The 17,990-nt window shown below is 42.4% G+C and overlaps 1 protein-coding gene across 1 annotated transcript in view; it reads left to right on the top strand.

The window, feature by feature from the left end:
• The window catches only part of LOC137362624 (prolyl endopeptidase-like), a 173,453-nt gene that overhangs the window by 44,352 nt on the left and 111,111 nt on the right, over nt 1–17,990 (top strand). The window contains exons 5-6 of the mRNA XM_068026980.1: nt 5,579–5,788; nt 11,462–11,583. Coding sequence (XP_067883081.1) covers nt 5,579–5,788; nt 11,462–11,583 — 332 coding nt within the window. The remainder of the gene's footprint in view (nt 1–5,578; nt 5,789–11,461; nt 11,584–17,990) is intronic.

Here is a 17,990-nt window from a genome sequence, read left to right as displayed (position 1 = left end):
CATAACTAACCTCCTGGGCAACCTGAGTTTTTTGAATTTGTACAAACAGTTTGGGCAGAAAGCAGAATGCTCCTGGATTGAGAAGATCTCTCCTGTCTGCCTGCTCCCATCTCTTTCTCACGGAACTCCAAAACCACTGAAGACACATGAATCCCAAGAGAGAAAAGTCTCCTACAGTGAACAAGGTTTAAGAAGAATACTGGGCCCCACCGAAAAGCAAGATCTACCTACAATGAAGGACACTACAGTGAGCTCGAAGAACTGTAACAAAAAACCACCTCAGATATTGCCTCAAACTTTTCCACTTTATTTCTTCTGTTTTCTTTCTGTGTCTATATGCATGTGTGTATCGAGTGTATGCATGATAGCGTAGGCATTAACCGAATTACAGTTTAAGTTTAATAAATTTCAACTTTTCTTTAAACCTAAGAAAGCCTGTTTGTGCTAATTTCTTTGCCTTATAATTGGAAAGCGGTGAAAAAGGATTCACTAAGGGGGAGCTGAAAACATGATGTGTTTAAAACTAATCCCTGTTACAGTAAGACCAGGTGAAGGCTGAAAGGGAACCCTAGACCTCTTTCTCACCTGGTCGTAATAATCACATTAACTTAAAACATTCACGCAGCTCTCCATTCTGTTAACATGTCTATCCTGCTGGAGTCTTTCAGAGTTCTCTTCACTGCCAAACATACTTTTGTGTGTCAAGTGTTTAAGCAGACATGTCTTTCTATACTGCCCATTGAACCAGGGTTGCTCTGCTGTCTTCATAGTGTTACGACCAGGTGAGAAAGGGGTCTAGGGTTCCCTCTCAGCCTTTGCCTGGTTTAACTGTAGCAGGGCTTAATTTTAAACACACTGTTTTTGGCTCCCCCTCAGTGAATCCTTGTTCACTGCTTTCCAGTTGTATGGCAAAGAAATCAATCAGACAGGTTTTCTTAGATTTAAACAAGGAAGGTGGAAGTTTATTAATCTTAAACTCTAAGTCGGTTAAAAATACGAATACGTGACGTGACCACGCTAGCATGCATACGCAATAAACACATGCAAATAGAGACAGAAAAAGTAGAAAGAATAAAGGGGAAAAGTTTGAGGCAATAGCTGGGTTTGTATTTACGGTCCTTTGAGTTTGATGTAGAGTCTTTGGTTGCTGGTAAGTCTTGCCGTTTTGTTGGTGCCCAGTTCATGCTTTAAAACTTGTTTCAATGTGGGAGTCTTGTCCCTCTTGAGGTTTAAGTGACTTCGCTGGATCCGGAGATTAGTGAGAGAGAGAGAGAGAGCCAGACAGGAGGGAGGCTCTTGTTCCAAGTTCAGTTGCAATCTGCAGTCTGACCCAAGCTGTCCTGTGAGCAATTCAAAATCAGACCTGGGCCAGCAGGTTAGTCTCACGCTTTTAACAAACTCCTCCATTTGTGGATTCCAAAGCTCTAGGCTGGGGGTTGGTTGGTCTAGTGCTTTCTCTTATATCGACAAGATGTGGATCACCATTGCCCAGACCAATCTCTGTTAACTGAATCAGTGAGCAATTCTTTTGTCTCTCCAAGCATTGTCTCTTAGTATGCAAATGTATTTCCAGCCACTGCTGATCTCTTTAAATAAGTCATGTTTAGTTTAGTTTAGTTTCGAGATACAGCACTGAAACAGGCCCTTCGGCCCACCGAGTCTGTGCCGACCATCAACCACCCATTTATACTAATGCTACACTAATCCCATATTCCTACCACATCCCCACCTGTCCCTATATTTCCCTACCACCTACCTACACTAGGGGCAATTGCTAATGGCCAATTTACCTATCAACCTGCAAGTCTTTGGTATGTGGGAGGAAACTGGAGCACCCGGAGGAAACCCACGCAGACACAGGGAGAACTTGCAAACTCCACACAGGCAGTACCCAGAATTGAACCCGGGTCACTGGAGCTGTGAGGCTGCGGTGCTAACCACTGCGCCACTGTGCCGCCCTCCAACAGTTTAAAATTGATATTCATGTGATGAAATTAATATGCCTCATTCTTGGCAGGTGGGGGTCTTCATGCCAATAGTGATCAAGGAGTGAGGGAGGTGTTTGGCCATGAAGTTGCATATTATGGTGCTTTAAAATTCTGTCCACAATGCCTCATAGATGCACAGTTTTGGCTATAGTTCTGGCCTACTTAACAGTAGTTGTAACGCACTCTGGTCAACAAAACTCTCTTCAAAAGGACTATCCGTTGGTCACATCTGCCAATGCTATTGTGAAAAAATGTGTCTGGAACTGATAAATAGGTGGAGGTTAGTTTGTCATGTAAATTTCTTCACCATCTGACATGGGCCCAGTGTTGTACCTGTGCCCCACATGACTTGACCAGCCTGGTCACTGGTACTGGCGACCTGCTCTTCCTGGTGGACGCTGAAATCCCTACTTGGTACATTATATGCAAAAGCCTCTTCCAAGTGATGTTTAACATGGAGAAGTAATTTATCAATTGAGGAGGATGGTAAATAGTGATCAGCATAAGTCTCCCTGACCTTGTTTGAACTAAAGGTTTCATGCAGCACAGTCAATGTTTAGGATTCCTAGGGTCAAGCCTATGCAACTGTGCTTCCACCTTTAATGGATGTATCTCCTGGTAGGATATGATTTACTGAGGAATGATCACATCTGAGCTATTGGATGATCCATATGACTCTAAATATGACTGTCAGATGTTTGCTTGGCTAGTCTGTGGGACACTATCCCAACCTGTGCACCATTCCTCAAGTGTTACATCCCTTAACATTTTAAAGACCTTGATTAGATCACCCCTCAAACATCTAAACTCAGAAATACAAACCAGTTTTAAATATTACTTCCATTCCAACTCCTTTGAGATAAAGGACAACATTCCATTAGCCTTTTTGAATCCTTTTTGTACCTGTGCACTAGCTTTTAGTAATTTGTGTACATGGACACGTAAATCCTTAGTGCTGCTCCACATCTCCACACCTCCTAATCTCTCAACATTGAGAAAATATTTGTTTCTCTGATCCAAGTTGCTTGCCCTCCATTTTTCACCACATTGAACTCCATCTGCGTTATTTTGCTCAGTTTGTCCCTCTGTGTCCCTTTGTAACCTGTTGCTCCCATCTACAGTACTTACTTAGTGCCATCTACAGACTTGGCTATACAATTCTATTCCTTTATTTTATTTATTTAGAGATACAGCACTGAAACAGGCCCTTCGGCCCACCGAGTCTGTGCCGACCATCAACTAATCCTACACTAATTCCATATTCCTACCACATCCTCACGTGTCCCTATATTTCCCTACCACCTACCTATACTAGGGGCAATTTATAATGGCCAATTTACCTATCCACCTGCAAGTCTTTGGCATGTGGGAGGAAACTGGAGCACCCGGAGGAAACCCACGCAGACACAGGGAGTACCTAGATTTGAACCCGGGTCGCTGGAGCTATGAGGCTGCGGTGCTAACCACTGTGCCGCCATTGAGTCATTAATATACATAGTGAAAAGCTGATGCCAAATGTGATGACAGCAGAGTTCAGATGTGGTGCAAGCCAGCTGTGTAATACCTCGATAACTAATTTCCAACAGTATCTGAAGAGTGCACACTGCCTTAAGTTCTACATGCTTCATTATGTCAAGTGATTGTCAAATTAGAACTAATGTAGCATTTGAGAGGTTTATTTTTTGATATGTCTGAAGAAAATTGCTTGAAGACGGTTCTATTTAATTTAGCCTACACATTCATTTTACTGATTTAGAACTAGTCTCCGTAATGAAAGGGCACCATTTTACTACAGGACCTCAATTAGATGATTCTTCTATTTTTTTAAACTTTCAAAATGCTCCCTGAAATTTTCCTTGCAAATTTACAGCAGGTTGCTCATTTGTATTGTGGGACACTAAGCATGAAATTACACCAGGGTTTGACTGCTCTAGGTAATGTTCAGTGACCACTAGCTTCAGCTATAGTATAATCAGTGCTGTGGACCAGTTTGTTAATCATTCCCTCTCTAGAAAGCATCCAGTTTGATTTATGAATAACTGAACTATATTTGATCATTGAATCAGTATTCAAGTCCAATTTGGGCTTTGTTTTGTCTATTCTAACGAATGCTTTGTGTCTGCACCAGGCACATTTAATAGACTAAATTGTGTTCTGATAGAGTGATGGCTAGAGAGTGGAGAGCAAAGAGAAAATTGATGTTTTAGAGATTGTTGGGATGTGGGTATCTTGCAACCAGTCAGGTTATTGGGATCTGGCTTTATTGGAAAACTCGGAGCTATGAACTTTGGAAAAAGTCATTACTCATCACAGGAAAATGGGACTAAATAAATCCCACTTTCGGAAAGCAAGCAAAGATGTGAAGGGACAAGTGGTCTTCTATACTGTGAAGTTATATGATTCTATGAAATAATTGCAGAAAGAGTAACAAGTACTTTCAGGAAGCATTTAAGTTGCTTTAGAAATGCCTTCAATGTGTTGAGCTGTGATCATATCATCCTAGAATATGGTGTTGAAGAATTGACACCTTTTATTCTAGGTGACTATGAATAAAATTGCTATGGACACTTGTCCATAAAATGTAAAGTGAATTTATTGGTTAGAATTTTCTTTTCATAACAAATGGCTTAAATAAGATATTGACTTTGATGCAAATGTAATTTACTTATTATTCTACAAAGTCTTTTTATGACAATAAGATAAAAATTCTGAGATTTTGATTAAAAATACATGAATAACTGTCTGATCAGTGAGTTTACAAATATATGAATAGGAAGGGAATAGAGGGATATGGGCCCCGGAAGTGCAGAAGGTGTTAGTTTAGGCAGGCATCAAGATCAGCGCAGGCTTGGAGGGCCGAATGGCCTGTTCCTGTGCTGTACTGTTCTTTGTTTTGTTCTTTATTCAGAAAATAGCTTAGGATAACAGATATGGGCTTGATTCCCAGTAGCTACTAAGCGAACTGATCATAGCTGGGACAGTGGTTATGGTTAGCTTCAATGTTAAGTTAAGAAGGGCAAAAATCAGCCACTGTTCCTGCTCCTGAGCACAACTTAATAACCACTGCTGGAAGTGTGCAAGTGTGGACATGTGTTGCGGACATGATTAGGTGTGCTACAGCCTCCAAATTATTGAAACAAAAGCAAAATACTGCAGATGCTGGTAATCTGAAATTAAAAACAGAAAATGTTGGAAACACTCAACAAGTCTGGCAGTGTCTGTGGGGAGAGAAACAGAGTTAATGTTTCAGTTCGGTCATCGACCTGAAATGTTAACTCTGTTTCTCTCTCCACAGATGCTGCCAGCCCGAAGTATTCAAGAATTTTCTGTCTTTATTTACTGCAAACTATTGAGGCTGTTATGAATAATGGCCATTTGTCATAGGTGCCAGAGTGCACCCAGTGCTTGTGAATTTGTAGCTGAGCAGGTATGGTGGAAACTGGCTGAAATAAATCGGCTTGCTTGACTCATTATGAGAAGGTATATTGTGCAAGATTCTTGAACATCTACGGAATAATCAGTTAAACATTGTAATCAGAATTGCTTAAATGATCTAATCCTTTAAATGGTTTATTTCCTTCTGGTTTCAGGATATGCATTCTCTGAAGATGGTGAATATTTTGCATATGGACTGAGTGCAAGTGGGTCAGATTGGGTAACTATCAAGTTCTTAAAAGTTGATGGTGCTGTGGAACTTCCAGATACCCTGGAAAGAGTGAAGTTCAGCTGCATGGCTTGGACCCATGATGGAAAGGGAATATTTTACAATTGTTATCTAAAGCAAGATGGGAAGAGTGATGGTAAGTTAATGAATATTAAAACTGCAAAACAACTTCAAATTCTTTGTGGATGCAAATATAAACATATCTAACAATATATTTCCAAATGGTATAACTTAAATAGAAATAGCAATAATTTAGTGGAATGGTTTGGTTTGTATTAATTAAATGGACTGACGCCAAATTAATGTGATAGAATATAATTTACTGCTTTTTGTATCTACACTTGACAGATTTCTGTTTCTGTTTTTTAAAATTGATCGTCTATGACACTTAATGTTTTTTAAAAAGTCAGGGTAAAGATAATACAAAATGTAAATATTTTTGTAGACTTTGCGCAGTCTTGCATAGAAATGATTGAAGGTGGAGAAAACAACGCAAACACTTTGAATCACTCGTGTTTGACATTGCTCCACTTGTTGATTGAAGGTATACTCTTTATTAAGAGAGGTTGTTACAACGAGGTGAGAAAGGTGTCTAGGGGTCCCTTTTTACCTTCATCTCGTCTTATTGCAACAGGGTTTAATTTTAAATACATTGTGTTTTGAGCTCCCCCTTGGTGAATCCTTGTTCACTACTTTCCAATTAGAAGACAAAGGAATGAGCATAAACAGGCTTTCTTGGGTTTGAAGAAGAAAACTGAACTTTATTAAACCTTAAACTCTAATTCGGTTCTTCTTTTCTTCTTCTTTGGCCTCCTTGTCTCGAGACAATGGGTATGTGCCTGGAGGTGGTCAGTGGTTTGCGAAGCAGCGCCTGGAGTGGCTATAAAGGCCAATTCTAGAGTGACAGACTCTTCCACAGGTGCTGCAGATAAAATTGGTCGTCGGGGCTGTTACACAGTTGGCTCTCTCCTTGCGTTTCTGTCTTTTTTCCTGACAACTGCTAAGTCTCTTCGACTCGCCACGCTTTAGCCCCGCCTTTATGGTTGCCTGCCAGCTCTGACGATTGCTGGCAACGGACTCCCATGATTTGTGATCAATGTCACAGGACTTCATGTCGCGTTTGCAGACGTCTTTAAAGCGGAGACCGGGACGGCCGGTGGGTCTGATACCAGTATCAAGCTCGCTGTACAATGTGTCCTTGGGGATCCTGCCATCTTCCATGCGGCTCACATGGCCAAGCCATCTCAGGCGCCACTGGCTTAGTAGGGTGTATATGCTGGGGATGTTGGCCGCCTCAAGGACTTCTGTGTTGGAGATACGGTCCTGCCACCTGATGCCAAGGATTCTCCGGAGGCAGCGAAGATGGAATGAATTGAGACGTCGCTCTTGGCTGACATATGTTGTCCAGGCCTCGCTGCCGTAGAGCAAGGTACTGAGGACACAGGCTTGATACACTTGGACTTTTGGGATCCGTGTCAGTGCGCCATTTTCCCACACTCTCTTGGCCAGTCTGGACATAGCAGAGGAAGCCTTTCCCATGCGCGTGTTGATTTCTGCATCTAGGGACAGGTTACTGGTGATAGTTGAGCCTAGGTAGGTGAACTCTTGAACCACTTCCAGAGTGTGGTCGCCGATATTTATGGATGGGGCATTTCTGACGTCCTGTCCCATGATGTTCGTTTTCTTGAGGCTGATGGTTAGGCCAAATTCGTTGCAGGCAGCCGCAATCCTGTCGATGAGTCTCTGCAGACACTCTTCTGTGTGGGATGTTAATGCAGCATCGTCAGCAAAGAGGAGTTCCCTGATGAGGACTTTCCGTACTTTGGACTTCGCTCTTAGACGGGCAAGGTTGAACAACCTGCCACCTGATCTTGTGTGGAGGAAAATTCCTTCTTGAGACTTGAACGCATGTGAGAGCAGCAGGGAGAAGATCCCAAACAGTGTGGGTGCGAGAACACAGCCCTGTTTCACGCCACTCAGGATAGGAAAGGGGTCTAATGAGGCGCCGCTATGCTGAATTGTGCCTTTCATATTGTCATGGAATGAGGTGATGATACTTAGTAGCTTTGGTGGGCGTCCAATCATTTCTAATAGTCTGAAGAGACCACGTCTGCTGACGAGGTCAAAAGCTTTGGTGAGATCTATGAAAGCAACGTAGAGGGGCATCTGTTGTTCACGGCATTTCTCCTGTAGCTGGCGAAGGGAGAACAGCATGTCAATGGTGGATCTCTCTGCTCGAAAGCCACAATGTGCCTCAGGGTAGACACGCTCAGCCAGCTTCTGGAGCTGCTCCCTCGTTCCAGCACAGGCAAAGCAGTTCGTTCAGTGCTGAAAGTATAGCAGGCTTGGCACTCTTGATGATTTCAGGGGTAATGCCGTCCTTCCCAGGTGCTTTTCCACTGGCTAGAGAATCAATGGCATCACTGAGTTCCGATTTTGTTGGCTGTACGTCCAGCACATCCATGACTGGCAGAGACTGGGCTGCATTGAGGGCGGTCTCAGCGACAACATTTTCCCTGGAGTACAGTTCTAGGTAGTGTTCCACCCAGCGGTCCATTTGCTTGCGTTGGTCAGTGATCGTGTCCCCTGATTTAGATTTGAGGGGGGCAATCTTTTTGATGGTTGGCCCAAAAGCTCTCTTAATGCCATCATACATTCCTCTGATTTTTCCGGTGTCAGAGGCCAGCTAAATATAACTGCATAGGTGTTGCCAGTAGTCATTTGCGCAGCGCCTGGCTGTTCTTTGTGCACCGCTTCTGGCTGCTTTAAGTGCTACGGATGTTAACTCGCTGAGGGCTTTCTTGCGGTTCAGCAGTACAATGCGCTTAGCATCTATGACAGGTTCCAGCTCTTCAATGTGAGATTGAAACCAGTCTGCATTCCGCTTCACACGTTTGTCATAGGTGGTCACTGCTGAGTCAAAGATGGCGTCTCTGATGTGGGCCCACTTGGTCTCTGCATCCCCTGTAGGAGTGTTTTGAAGGGCTTTTTCAAGTGAATTTAGAAACTTGTGTAACAGCTGTGGATGAGAAATTGTTCTGGTAGGGTAGGGATCCTGAGGAACCAAGACAGCATGGAGTGGGCTTCGCCATCAGAAACTCTTTGCTCAGCATGATAGAGCCATCCTCAAATGGCTCGGAACGCATACTGTCCATCCGACTGTTCACCGCCTCTGGTCTAGTACACCTACTCAGCATCTATGCTCCAACACTCTGCTCCCCACCTGAAGCTCAAGACCAGTTCTATGAGGAACTCCATAATATCATTAGTAGCATCCCCAACACCGAACACCTGTTCCTGCTGGGGGACTTTAATGCCAGGGTTGGGGCTGACCATGACTCATGGCCCTCCTGCCTTGGGCGCTATGGCATTGGTAGGATGAATGAGAATGGACAGAGACTGCTTGAGTTGTGTACCTATCATAACCTCTGCATCACCAACTCATTCTATCACACTAAACTCTGTCACCAGGTTTCTTGGAGGCACCCAAGATCACTTCGTTGGCACCAGCTGAACCTCATCGTCACAAGGCGAGCCTCTTTAAACAGTGTTCAAATCACACGCAGCTTCCACAGTGCAGACTGCGACACCGACTACTCCCTGGTGTGCAGCAAGGTTAGCCTCAAACCAAAGAAGCTGCATCACTCCAAGCAGAAGGGCCGCCCGCGCATCAACACCAGCAGAATTTCTCATCTAATTCGGTTAACGCCTACGGATACACACCGTGCCCCGCTCTAGCATGCATACGTGATACACACCTGTAAATAGAGATAGAAAAATGAAGTAAAAAGTCTGAGGCAGCCTTTGAAGAGGGGTTTTTACTGTGCTTCGAGCTCACTGTTGTCCTTTTGTCAGTAGTCTTGCTTTTCGTTGAGACCCAGTATTCCTTTTAAATCTTGAATGGGTCTTCAGTTCCGTGAGAAAGAGATAGCAGCAGACGGGAGAGAACTGTTCTCTGTCCAGGAGAAAAGAGCTTTCTGAGTTTTAAAACACTCTGTGGCAAGTTCAAAGTCAAACAGCCAGTTAGTCATGTGACGAAACTGGTCTGACCAGGTCTTGTGTGTATTGGAGAAGCAGGGACTGAGTCCTTTGTTCCAACACTGTCTGCCAGTATCCTCAAGAACTGGAGCAAAGTGTTTTCTCAATATTATATTCTCTCCTATTTGCTATTTTGAGATGCATCATCATCAATCCTTTCATTCTTGTCTGTTTACAAATTACGAATACTATAGCCATATACTGACTTTGATGAATCATTATGGCATGATGGTAGTTATTGTAAAGAAGACTCCAGAAATGAGGTGGTTACTCACAAACTCCAGATGGCCAAACTTGTTTAACCATTAACCATGGAACTAATCATCTTGGTCCCATTGTCCCCTTTACTATCTCAAGGCTATCATTTCACAATGTATTGACAAAGTTTAGTCAACAGGTACAGTTAGCAGTACATCCTGTACCTCAGCAGAAAATAAACAAACCGGTCAGCTAAATTATGCAGTGATACATTAAACACTGAAGCTTCCTGGGATTGAGCAACAGAATCATTTCCTTATTTCTAGCTACAGTATAAATCAAAATAAAACAAAAACCTTAATGAGATTAAATCAATTCCTAATCCAATGTGCATTTGTTTATAAGAATGGGGTATCCTATTGCAAGTTATTTAACATGTTCGCTCTGTATAATTGTACCTGTTGGTTCTCTCCCTGCCATTCCTTATCCCTCTTCTCTCTTTTTCTAACCTTACTAAAATGGATGTTGACTTCTTAGACACCCGAAGTGTCTTAATCTGTCATTTCTCCTTACAAATGCTGATTTTTTTTAAATTTTGTTCATGGGATGTGGAAGCGCTGGCTAGGCCAGCATTTATTGCCCATCCCTAATTGCCCTTGAGAAGGTGGTGGTGAGCTGCCTTCTTGAACCACTGCAGTCCATGTGGGATAGATGCACCCACAGTGCTGTTAGGAAGGGAGTTCAAGGATTTTGCCCCAGCGACAGTAAAAGAACGACAATATAGTTCCAAGTCAGGATGGTGTGTGGCTTGGAGGAGAACTTGCAGGTAGTGGTGTTCCCATGCATCTGCTGCCCTTGTCCTTCTGCGTGGTCGAGGTTGTGGGTTTGGAAGGTGCTGTCTAAAGAGCCTTGGTGCGTTGCTGTATTGCATCTTATAGGTGGTCTACACTGCTGCCATTGTGTGTAGGTGGTGGAGGGAGTGAATGTTTGTAGATGGGGTGCCAATCAAGTGGGCTGCTTTGTCCTGGATGGTGTCGAGCTTCCTGAGTGTTGGAGCTGCACCCATCCAGGCAAGTGGAGAGTATTCCATCACACTCCTGACTTGTGCCTTGTAGATGGTGGACAGGCTTTGGGGAATCAGGAGGTGAGTTACTTGCTGCTGGATTCCTAGCCTCTGGCCTGCCCTTGTAGCCATGGTATTTATATGGCTGCTCCAGTTCAGTTTCTGTTCAATAGTAACCCCCAGGATGTTGATAGTGGGGGATTCAGCGATTGTAATGTCAGTGAATGTCAAGGGGAGATGCTTAGATTTTCTCTCGTTGGAGATGGTCATTGCCCGGCATTTGTGTGGCGCGAATGTTACTTGCCACATAACAGCCCAAGCTTGGATATTGTCCAGGTCTTGCTGCATTTCTACATGGACTGCTTCAGTATCTGAGGACCTGTTCCATATTTTCTTTTTTTATTCCCAACTTACTGGTCTCATTTGAATAAAATGATTGTTTTACAGGGAAGCTTTTCTTATAAAGTATGAAAATGATGACATCTGTCTTATAATTGCCTTTTTTCTTAGGTACTGAAACCTCTGTGAATCTTCATCAGAAATTGTACTATCATATACTGGGATTCCAACAGTCTGAAGATATATTGTGTGCTGAATTTCCAGATTACCCTAAGTGGATGGGTGGAGCTGAGGTATTGTTTAATAGTTTCACCTTAAATATAACTCATGATAATTTGCTATGTTTTGATCACCACCACTACAGTGGTAACTCAGTTGTGATTGGGAACGAGTCTTTTCAGTGACAGGAGGGCAGAGAGGACCTGAAGTGCAGTGTCATTTGATAACCTAAGTCTTCCTGTGGTAAAGTATTTGCCGCCTGCCTGCCCAAGTACACCTCTCAGTAAAGAGGTTTAATGGAAAGCAGTCATCTTCCTCTATTAGACTTTTAAAAAAATTGAGCAAGTGTACTATTCCTTTGGTAATTCAAAACTTCCTATTGAAACTGGCATGGCCTTAGATTGGTTTTAAGTTTTAAGTACTCAGACGGAGGTTATAAAAAAAGCTTGCATTTATATAGTGCTTTTCACAACCACCGGATGTCTCAAAGTGCTTTACAGCCAATAAAATACTTTATTGAAGTGTGATCACTATTGTAATGTAGGAAAAATGACATTAAAAAAAGTGGGATTATAAACATTGTGCTGGAAATACTCAGCAGGTCACAGACCTGAAATGTTAACTCTGTTTCTCTCTCTACAGATGCTGCCAGACCTGCTGAATATTTCCAGCACTTTCTGTTTTTATTTCTGATTTCCAGCATTGGCAGTATTTTGCTTTTATTAGAAAAAGTGAGTTTTTTTTGTGCCTACAATATTTTCATATGTAATGAAGTATTGACTAATGCCAGCTTTCACAGTGGCAGCTGTCCTGGAAGTACCTTACCCAGGTATCCATTCTTCAAATGTGATCCTGAGCATTGAATGCTGGCTGGCTATTTCATCATGGGGGGTGGGGTGGGGGTTGGTGGTGGGCTTCACTTTTAATCCTAATTCTGTTTCCACTTGATGTCCATGCAGATGCTGTATGCAGTAATGGGTACAGGAATTTACTTCCTCTCTGGCCTCGGGGCTGTCAATGCTAACGGTAGTGCCACTACGACCATGGAGGCATAGTCATTATGGCATAGAAGGAGGTCATTTGGCCCATCGAGCCCTTGCCACTCTATGTAGAGCAACCCAGGCAGTCCCATTCCCCCACTCTATCCCTGTAGCCCTGCAAGTTTATTTCCTTAAAGTGCCTATCCACTCTCCCTTTGAAGTCATTGAAATCCACCACCCTCGTAGGCAGAGTGTTCCAGGTCATTACTGCTCACTACATTAAAAAAAAAAGTTCTTCCTCACATTCTCCCCTGCAGCTCTTGCCCAAAACCTTAAATCTGTGTCCCCTAATTCTTGTACGAAGAGCTAATGAGATCAGCTTTTCTTTGTCTACCTTAACTAAACCTGCCATGATCTTGTACACCTCTATCAAATCTCCCCTCAACCTCCTTTACTCCAGTCAGAATAACCCCAACTTCTCCAACCTAAACTAGCTAAATTCCTTCATCCCTGGGACCATTCCAGTAAATCTCCTCTGCACCCTCAAGAATTTTCTCATCCTTCCTATAGTGTGGTGTCTAGAACTGGACACAATACTCGAGTTGAGGCCTAACCAGAGCTTTATAAAGGTTCAGCATAACTTCCCTGCTTTTATACTCAATACTCTATGAAACCCAAGATCCCTAGGTATGCTCTGCTATCTGCTCTCAGCATGTCCTGCCACCTTCAAAGATCTATGCACATGAACCCCCAGGTCCCTCTATCCCTGCACTTTCTTTAGAACTGTACCATTTAATCTATAATGCCTCTCCCATTTCCTTCTGCTTAAATGCATCACTCACACACACTTCTCTGTATTAAATTCCGCCTGTCACTTGTCTGCCCATTCTGCTAGCTTATCTATGCCCTGTTGCATCTGATTGGTAGCATCCTCACTATTTGCCACACTTCCAAATTTGGTATCATCAGCAAATTCTGAAATTTTACTCTCTATTCCAGTATCCAAGTCAATTATCTAAGAAAAGCAGTGTCCCCAACACTGGCCCTTGGGGACCTCCACTGTCTACCATCCTCCAGTCTGACTTGATCTTTTCTGACTTTAAACCAATTTTTTTTTTCATCCAAGCTGGCACTGATCCTTCTATTCCATGAGCCTCAGTTTTGTTAACCAGTCTTTTATGTGGTACTTTGTCAAACTCTTTCTTAAAATCCATATGGGTAACATCCACTGCATTGCCTCTGTAAACCTTCTGTTACTCCATCAAAAAAATTCAATTAGATTAGTTAAACATGTTTTGCGTTTTACAAATTCATGCTGGCTCTTAATTAACTCAAAGCTCTGCAAGTGCCCGTTGATTTTTTTTTTTCCCTGATTATTTTTTCTAAAATTTTACCCACTGCTGAGGTTAAACTGACCAGCCTGTAGTTACTAGGAATGTCCTTGTGCGCTTATTGGACCGTAGAGTGTCACATTTGCCGCTTTCCAATTCTTTGGCACCTCCCCCGTATCTAGGAAAGATTGAAATATTATGATAAACCCTTCCACTATCTCTACTTCCACTTCCTTCAACCCAGGGTACAAGCCATCCGGACCAGGCGACTTAATTCTAAGCACAGCCAGCCTTTCCAGTGCATCCTGCCTGCCAATTTTCACCCATCCATTACTGCTGCCATCTCTGCTTCTACTGATATTTTGCCAATATCCTCTTCCTTAATAAGTATTTAGTATTGGTGTTTAAGTATTCTAGCTTTTCCGTCTGATTCTAAGCATATATCACTCTCTTTGTCCCTATTAGGCCCCACCCCATCTCTTACTACCCACATATATATTAGACCGGTAGAAAAAAAAAAATTGGATTCCTTTTGTTAACTGCCATTCTATTCTCATTCTCTGTTTGCCAGTTTTATTTTCCTCTTCACTTCCCTACTCCACTTTTTTAATTTGGCCAGGTTCTGCTTGAGTATCACCTAACGTGCATCATGCGCCCTTTTTTTTTTTGTTTCATCATATTCTCTGTTTCCCTTGTCATCCAAGGAGCCTTGGCTTTGGTTCCCTTGCCTTTCTCTCTCGTTGGGATATACCTAATCTGCACCTGAAACATCTCTTCCTTAAAGATCACCCATTGTTACATTACCATTTTTCCTGTCAAACATTTGTTCTATTTTACCATGGCTAGATGCCCTCTCATCCCATTGAAGTTGGCCCTCTTCCAGTTTAGGTGTTCTAATTTAGATTGTTCCTTGCTGTTCTCCATTACTCGTCTAAACCTTATAACATCCATCAAGTGGTAATAACATATGAAATGATACGATGATCACTCTCTTACCCAAGTGTTCTTCTAACAGTTAACTGCACCGACCTGAGCAGTTAACTGATTTCAACAAGATGGCAGTAGAGGCACTATCATCAGCACTCTTGGGCCAGGGAGCGAGGGGACTCTGTAGTTGATCAGTCATAGGACAAATTTTTAGCAACATGAGAATGTCAAAATCAAACTTTTTTAAATGGGCAAAAGTTATTTCTCAGCAGTCTCCATGAATTGAGTCAATGACGCGCTACCGTTATCCGGGGATAATAAAAACAAACAACAAAGAAAATTACAGCACAGGAACAGGCCCTTCGGCCCTCCAAGCCTGCGCCGATCCAGATCCTCTATCTAAACATGTCGCCTATTTTCTAAGGGTCTGTATCTCTTTTCTTACTGCCCATTCATGTATCTGTCTAGAAACATCTTAAAAGACGCCATCGTGCCCGCATCTACCACCTCCGCTGGCAACGCGTTCCAGGCACCCACCACCCTCTGCATAAAGAACTTTCCATGCATATCCCCCCTAAACTTTTCCCCTTTCACTTTGAACTCGTGTCCTCTAGTAATTGAATCCCCCACTCTGGGGAAAAAGCCTCTTGCTATCCACCCTGTCTATACCTCTCATGTTTGCTGTTTTAATAATATGAACCTAAACTTAACCAGTCCTACACTATATATAAAATGAACCATGGTCCCTGGTCTTCAGATATTTTCTTTACTGTCTGAGAAACATTCTGGTGCTTACATGAAGCATGTTTATTAGGGTATATACTGTTTGTCTCCGAGTTTTTATTTTTAAGTTTAAACAAATTGAAACCTTGTATGGGATAGAGAGAAGGCCCATCTAGTGTACAATGTGGAAGCCACAAAGATCACACGGACGATGTTTCGCATGTCATGACGTCAGCACTTTCCAGAGGGCAATTTATTTATGTGACATGTCCCTGGCACAGCATGGAGGATACCTTCAATTAGCTAAAGCTCTGACAAGAATTCTAATTGTTCTTTCTGTGTATCTTTTAAAATTTTAAATACAGTATTAACCGTGTTGCACAGCACTTGTTTTTGCTGTCACTGACTTGGTATTTAGCTGGAATCCACTAACTCTCATAACCAAGTCCTAATTTCGGCTATCAAAAATCTGGCACAAGTTTGTGTATCTTTGCAATCAGTCTTGTGATGTTTGCTGTTTTATTTTTACTTTCATGATCTTTCTACATAAGCTTTCAGAATGTATCATTCACAGAGATATTTTGTGAACTTTCTAAAAACTAAAATTAATCCAAGTGAGCTTTGATGCAAGGTTTAAAGTATGCAAGTGCTCAGTTTAAAAACAAAACAATATAAATTTGATTTGTATTGAATTTCATGCTAGCCTTCGAATTCTAGTTTGTGGGAGGTTGTTCAGCAGTTCATATAAATTAGTATATGTTGCTGTGCTCTATGAATCAATAGAATTATAGAATGTCTACACAGGAGGAGGCCATTCAGTCCATCATGTCTGTCTGGCTCTCTGCAAGAACAATTCACCTAGTCCCAGTCCCTGGCCTTTTCCCTGTAGCCCTGCAAATTTTTTCTCTTCAGATAATTGTCCAGTTCTCTTTAGAAGGTCTCGATTGAATCTGCCTCCACCACGCTTTCAGGCAGAGAATTCCAGATCCTAACCACTCGCTGCGTAACAGGTTTTTCCTCGTGTTGCCTCTGGTTCTTTTGCCAGTCATCTTAAGTCAGTGTCCTCTGGTTTTGGTTCCTTTGGTCAATGGGAACAGTTTCTCCCTCTCTACTCTTTAGACCCCTCATGATTTTGAATACCTTTATCAAATCTCCTCTTAATCTTTTCTCCAAGGAGAACAACCCCAGCTTCTCCAACCTATGCATGTAACTGAAATTCCTCATCCCTGTAACCATTCTCGTGAATCTTTTCTGCTGCACCCTCTTTAGTGCCTTAACATCCTTCCTAAAGTGTAGTGTCCAGAACTAGACGCAATGCCCCAGTTGAGGCAGAATCCGTGTTTTATACAGGTTTATCATAACTTCCTTGTTCCTGTATTCTATGTCCCTATTTATAAATCCCAGGATCCTGTATGCTTTATTAACCACTTTCTCAACCTGCTCTGCAACCTTCAATGATTTGTGCACATAAACCCCAAGGTCCCTCTGCTCCTCCACCCACTTTTAGAAATGTACTCTTTCATTTATATTGCCTTTCCTCAATCTTCCTATCAAAATGAATCACTTAACACTTTTCTGCATTAAATTTCATCTGCCACTTGTCTGCCCATTCCACCAGCCTATGTCCTCCTGAAGTTTATCGCTATCCTCCTTACAGTTCACAATACTTCCAAGTTCTGTGTCATCTGCAAATTTTGAAATTGAGTCCTGTATGCCCAAGTCTAGCTCATTAATATAGATCAAGAAAACCAGGGGTCCTAGCACTGACCCCTAGGGGACCCCACTATATCCCTTCCTCCAGTCTGAAAAACAATCGTTCACCACTACTCTCTATTTCCTGCCATTCAGCCAACTTCATATCCATGATTAGATTAGAGATACAGCACTGAAACAGGCCCTTCGGCCCACCGAGTCTGTGCCAAACATCAACCACCCATTTATACTAATCCTACACTAATCCCATATTCCTACCAAAAAACCATGCTGCCACTTTCCCTTTTATTCTATGGGCTTCAGCTTTGATGGAAAAATAAATAAAGGACAAGCCCAGCAACTACAGGCCAGTCAGTTTAACCTCAGTGGTGGAAGGTTTTTAGCGACGATAATTCAAGACAGTATTAACAGTCAGTCATTTGGGTAAATGTGGATGAATTAAGGAAAGTCATCATGGATTTGTTAAGGGCAAATCGTGTTGAACTAACTTGCTTGCGTTTTTTGATAAGGTAATGGAGAGGTTGGTGAGGGTAAAACAGTTGATATGGTGCAGATGGGCTTTAAAAAGGCATTTGATAAAGCGCGACATAACCTTGATGAATAGAGAGAAATGCTGTGGTTGACACAACAAATATAAGCTCACAAAAAAGACTCTAGATCTATATATGAAGTTGAAAGATCAGTCATGTTTTTCAAGCTAACGGTGGCAAGCGCCGAGACCCTGAATTGGTCCGGACTCATTGCAGCCCCTTGTTTCAGATCATCTAACCACCCATATTGTTACAATGTTCAGTAAGAAGAAAATTG

Source organism: Heterodontus francisci, chromosome 3, assembly GCF_036365525.1.
Source record: "Heterodontus francisci isolate sHetFra1 chromosome 3, sHetFra1.hap1, whole genome shotgun sequence".
Lineage (NCBI taxonomy): Eukaryota > Metazoa > Chordata > Chondrichthyes > Heterodontiformes > Heterodontidae > Heterodontus > Heterodontus francisci.
The sequence above is the reverse complement of the archived record's forward strand: the minus strand, read 5'-3'. Positions and strand labels throughout refer to the sequence as shown.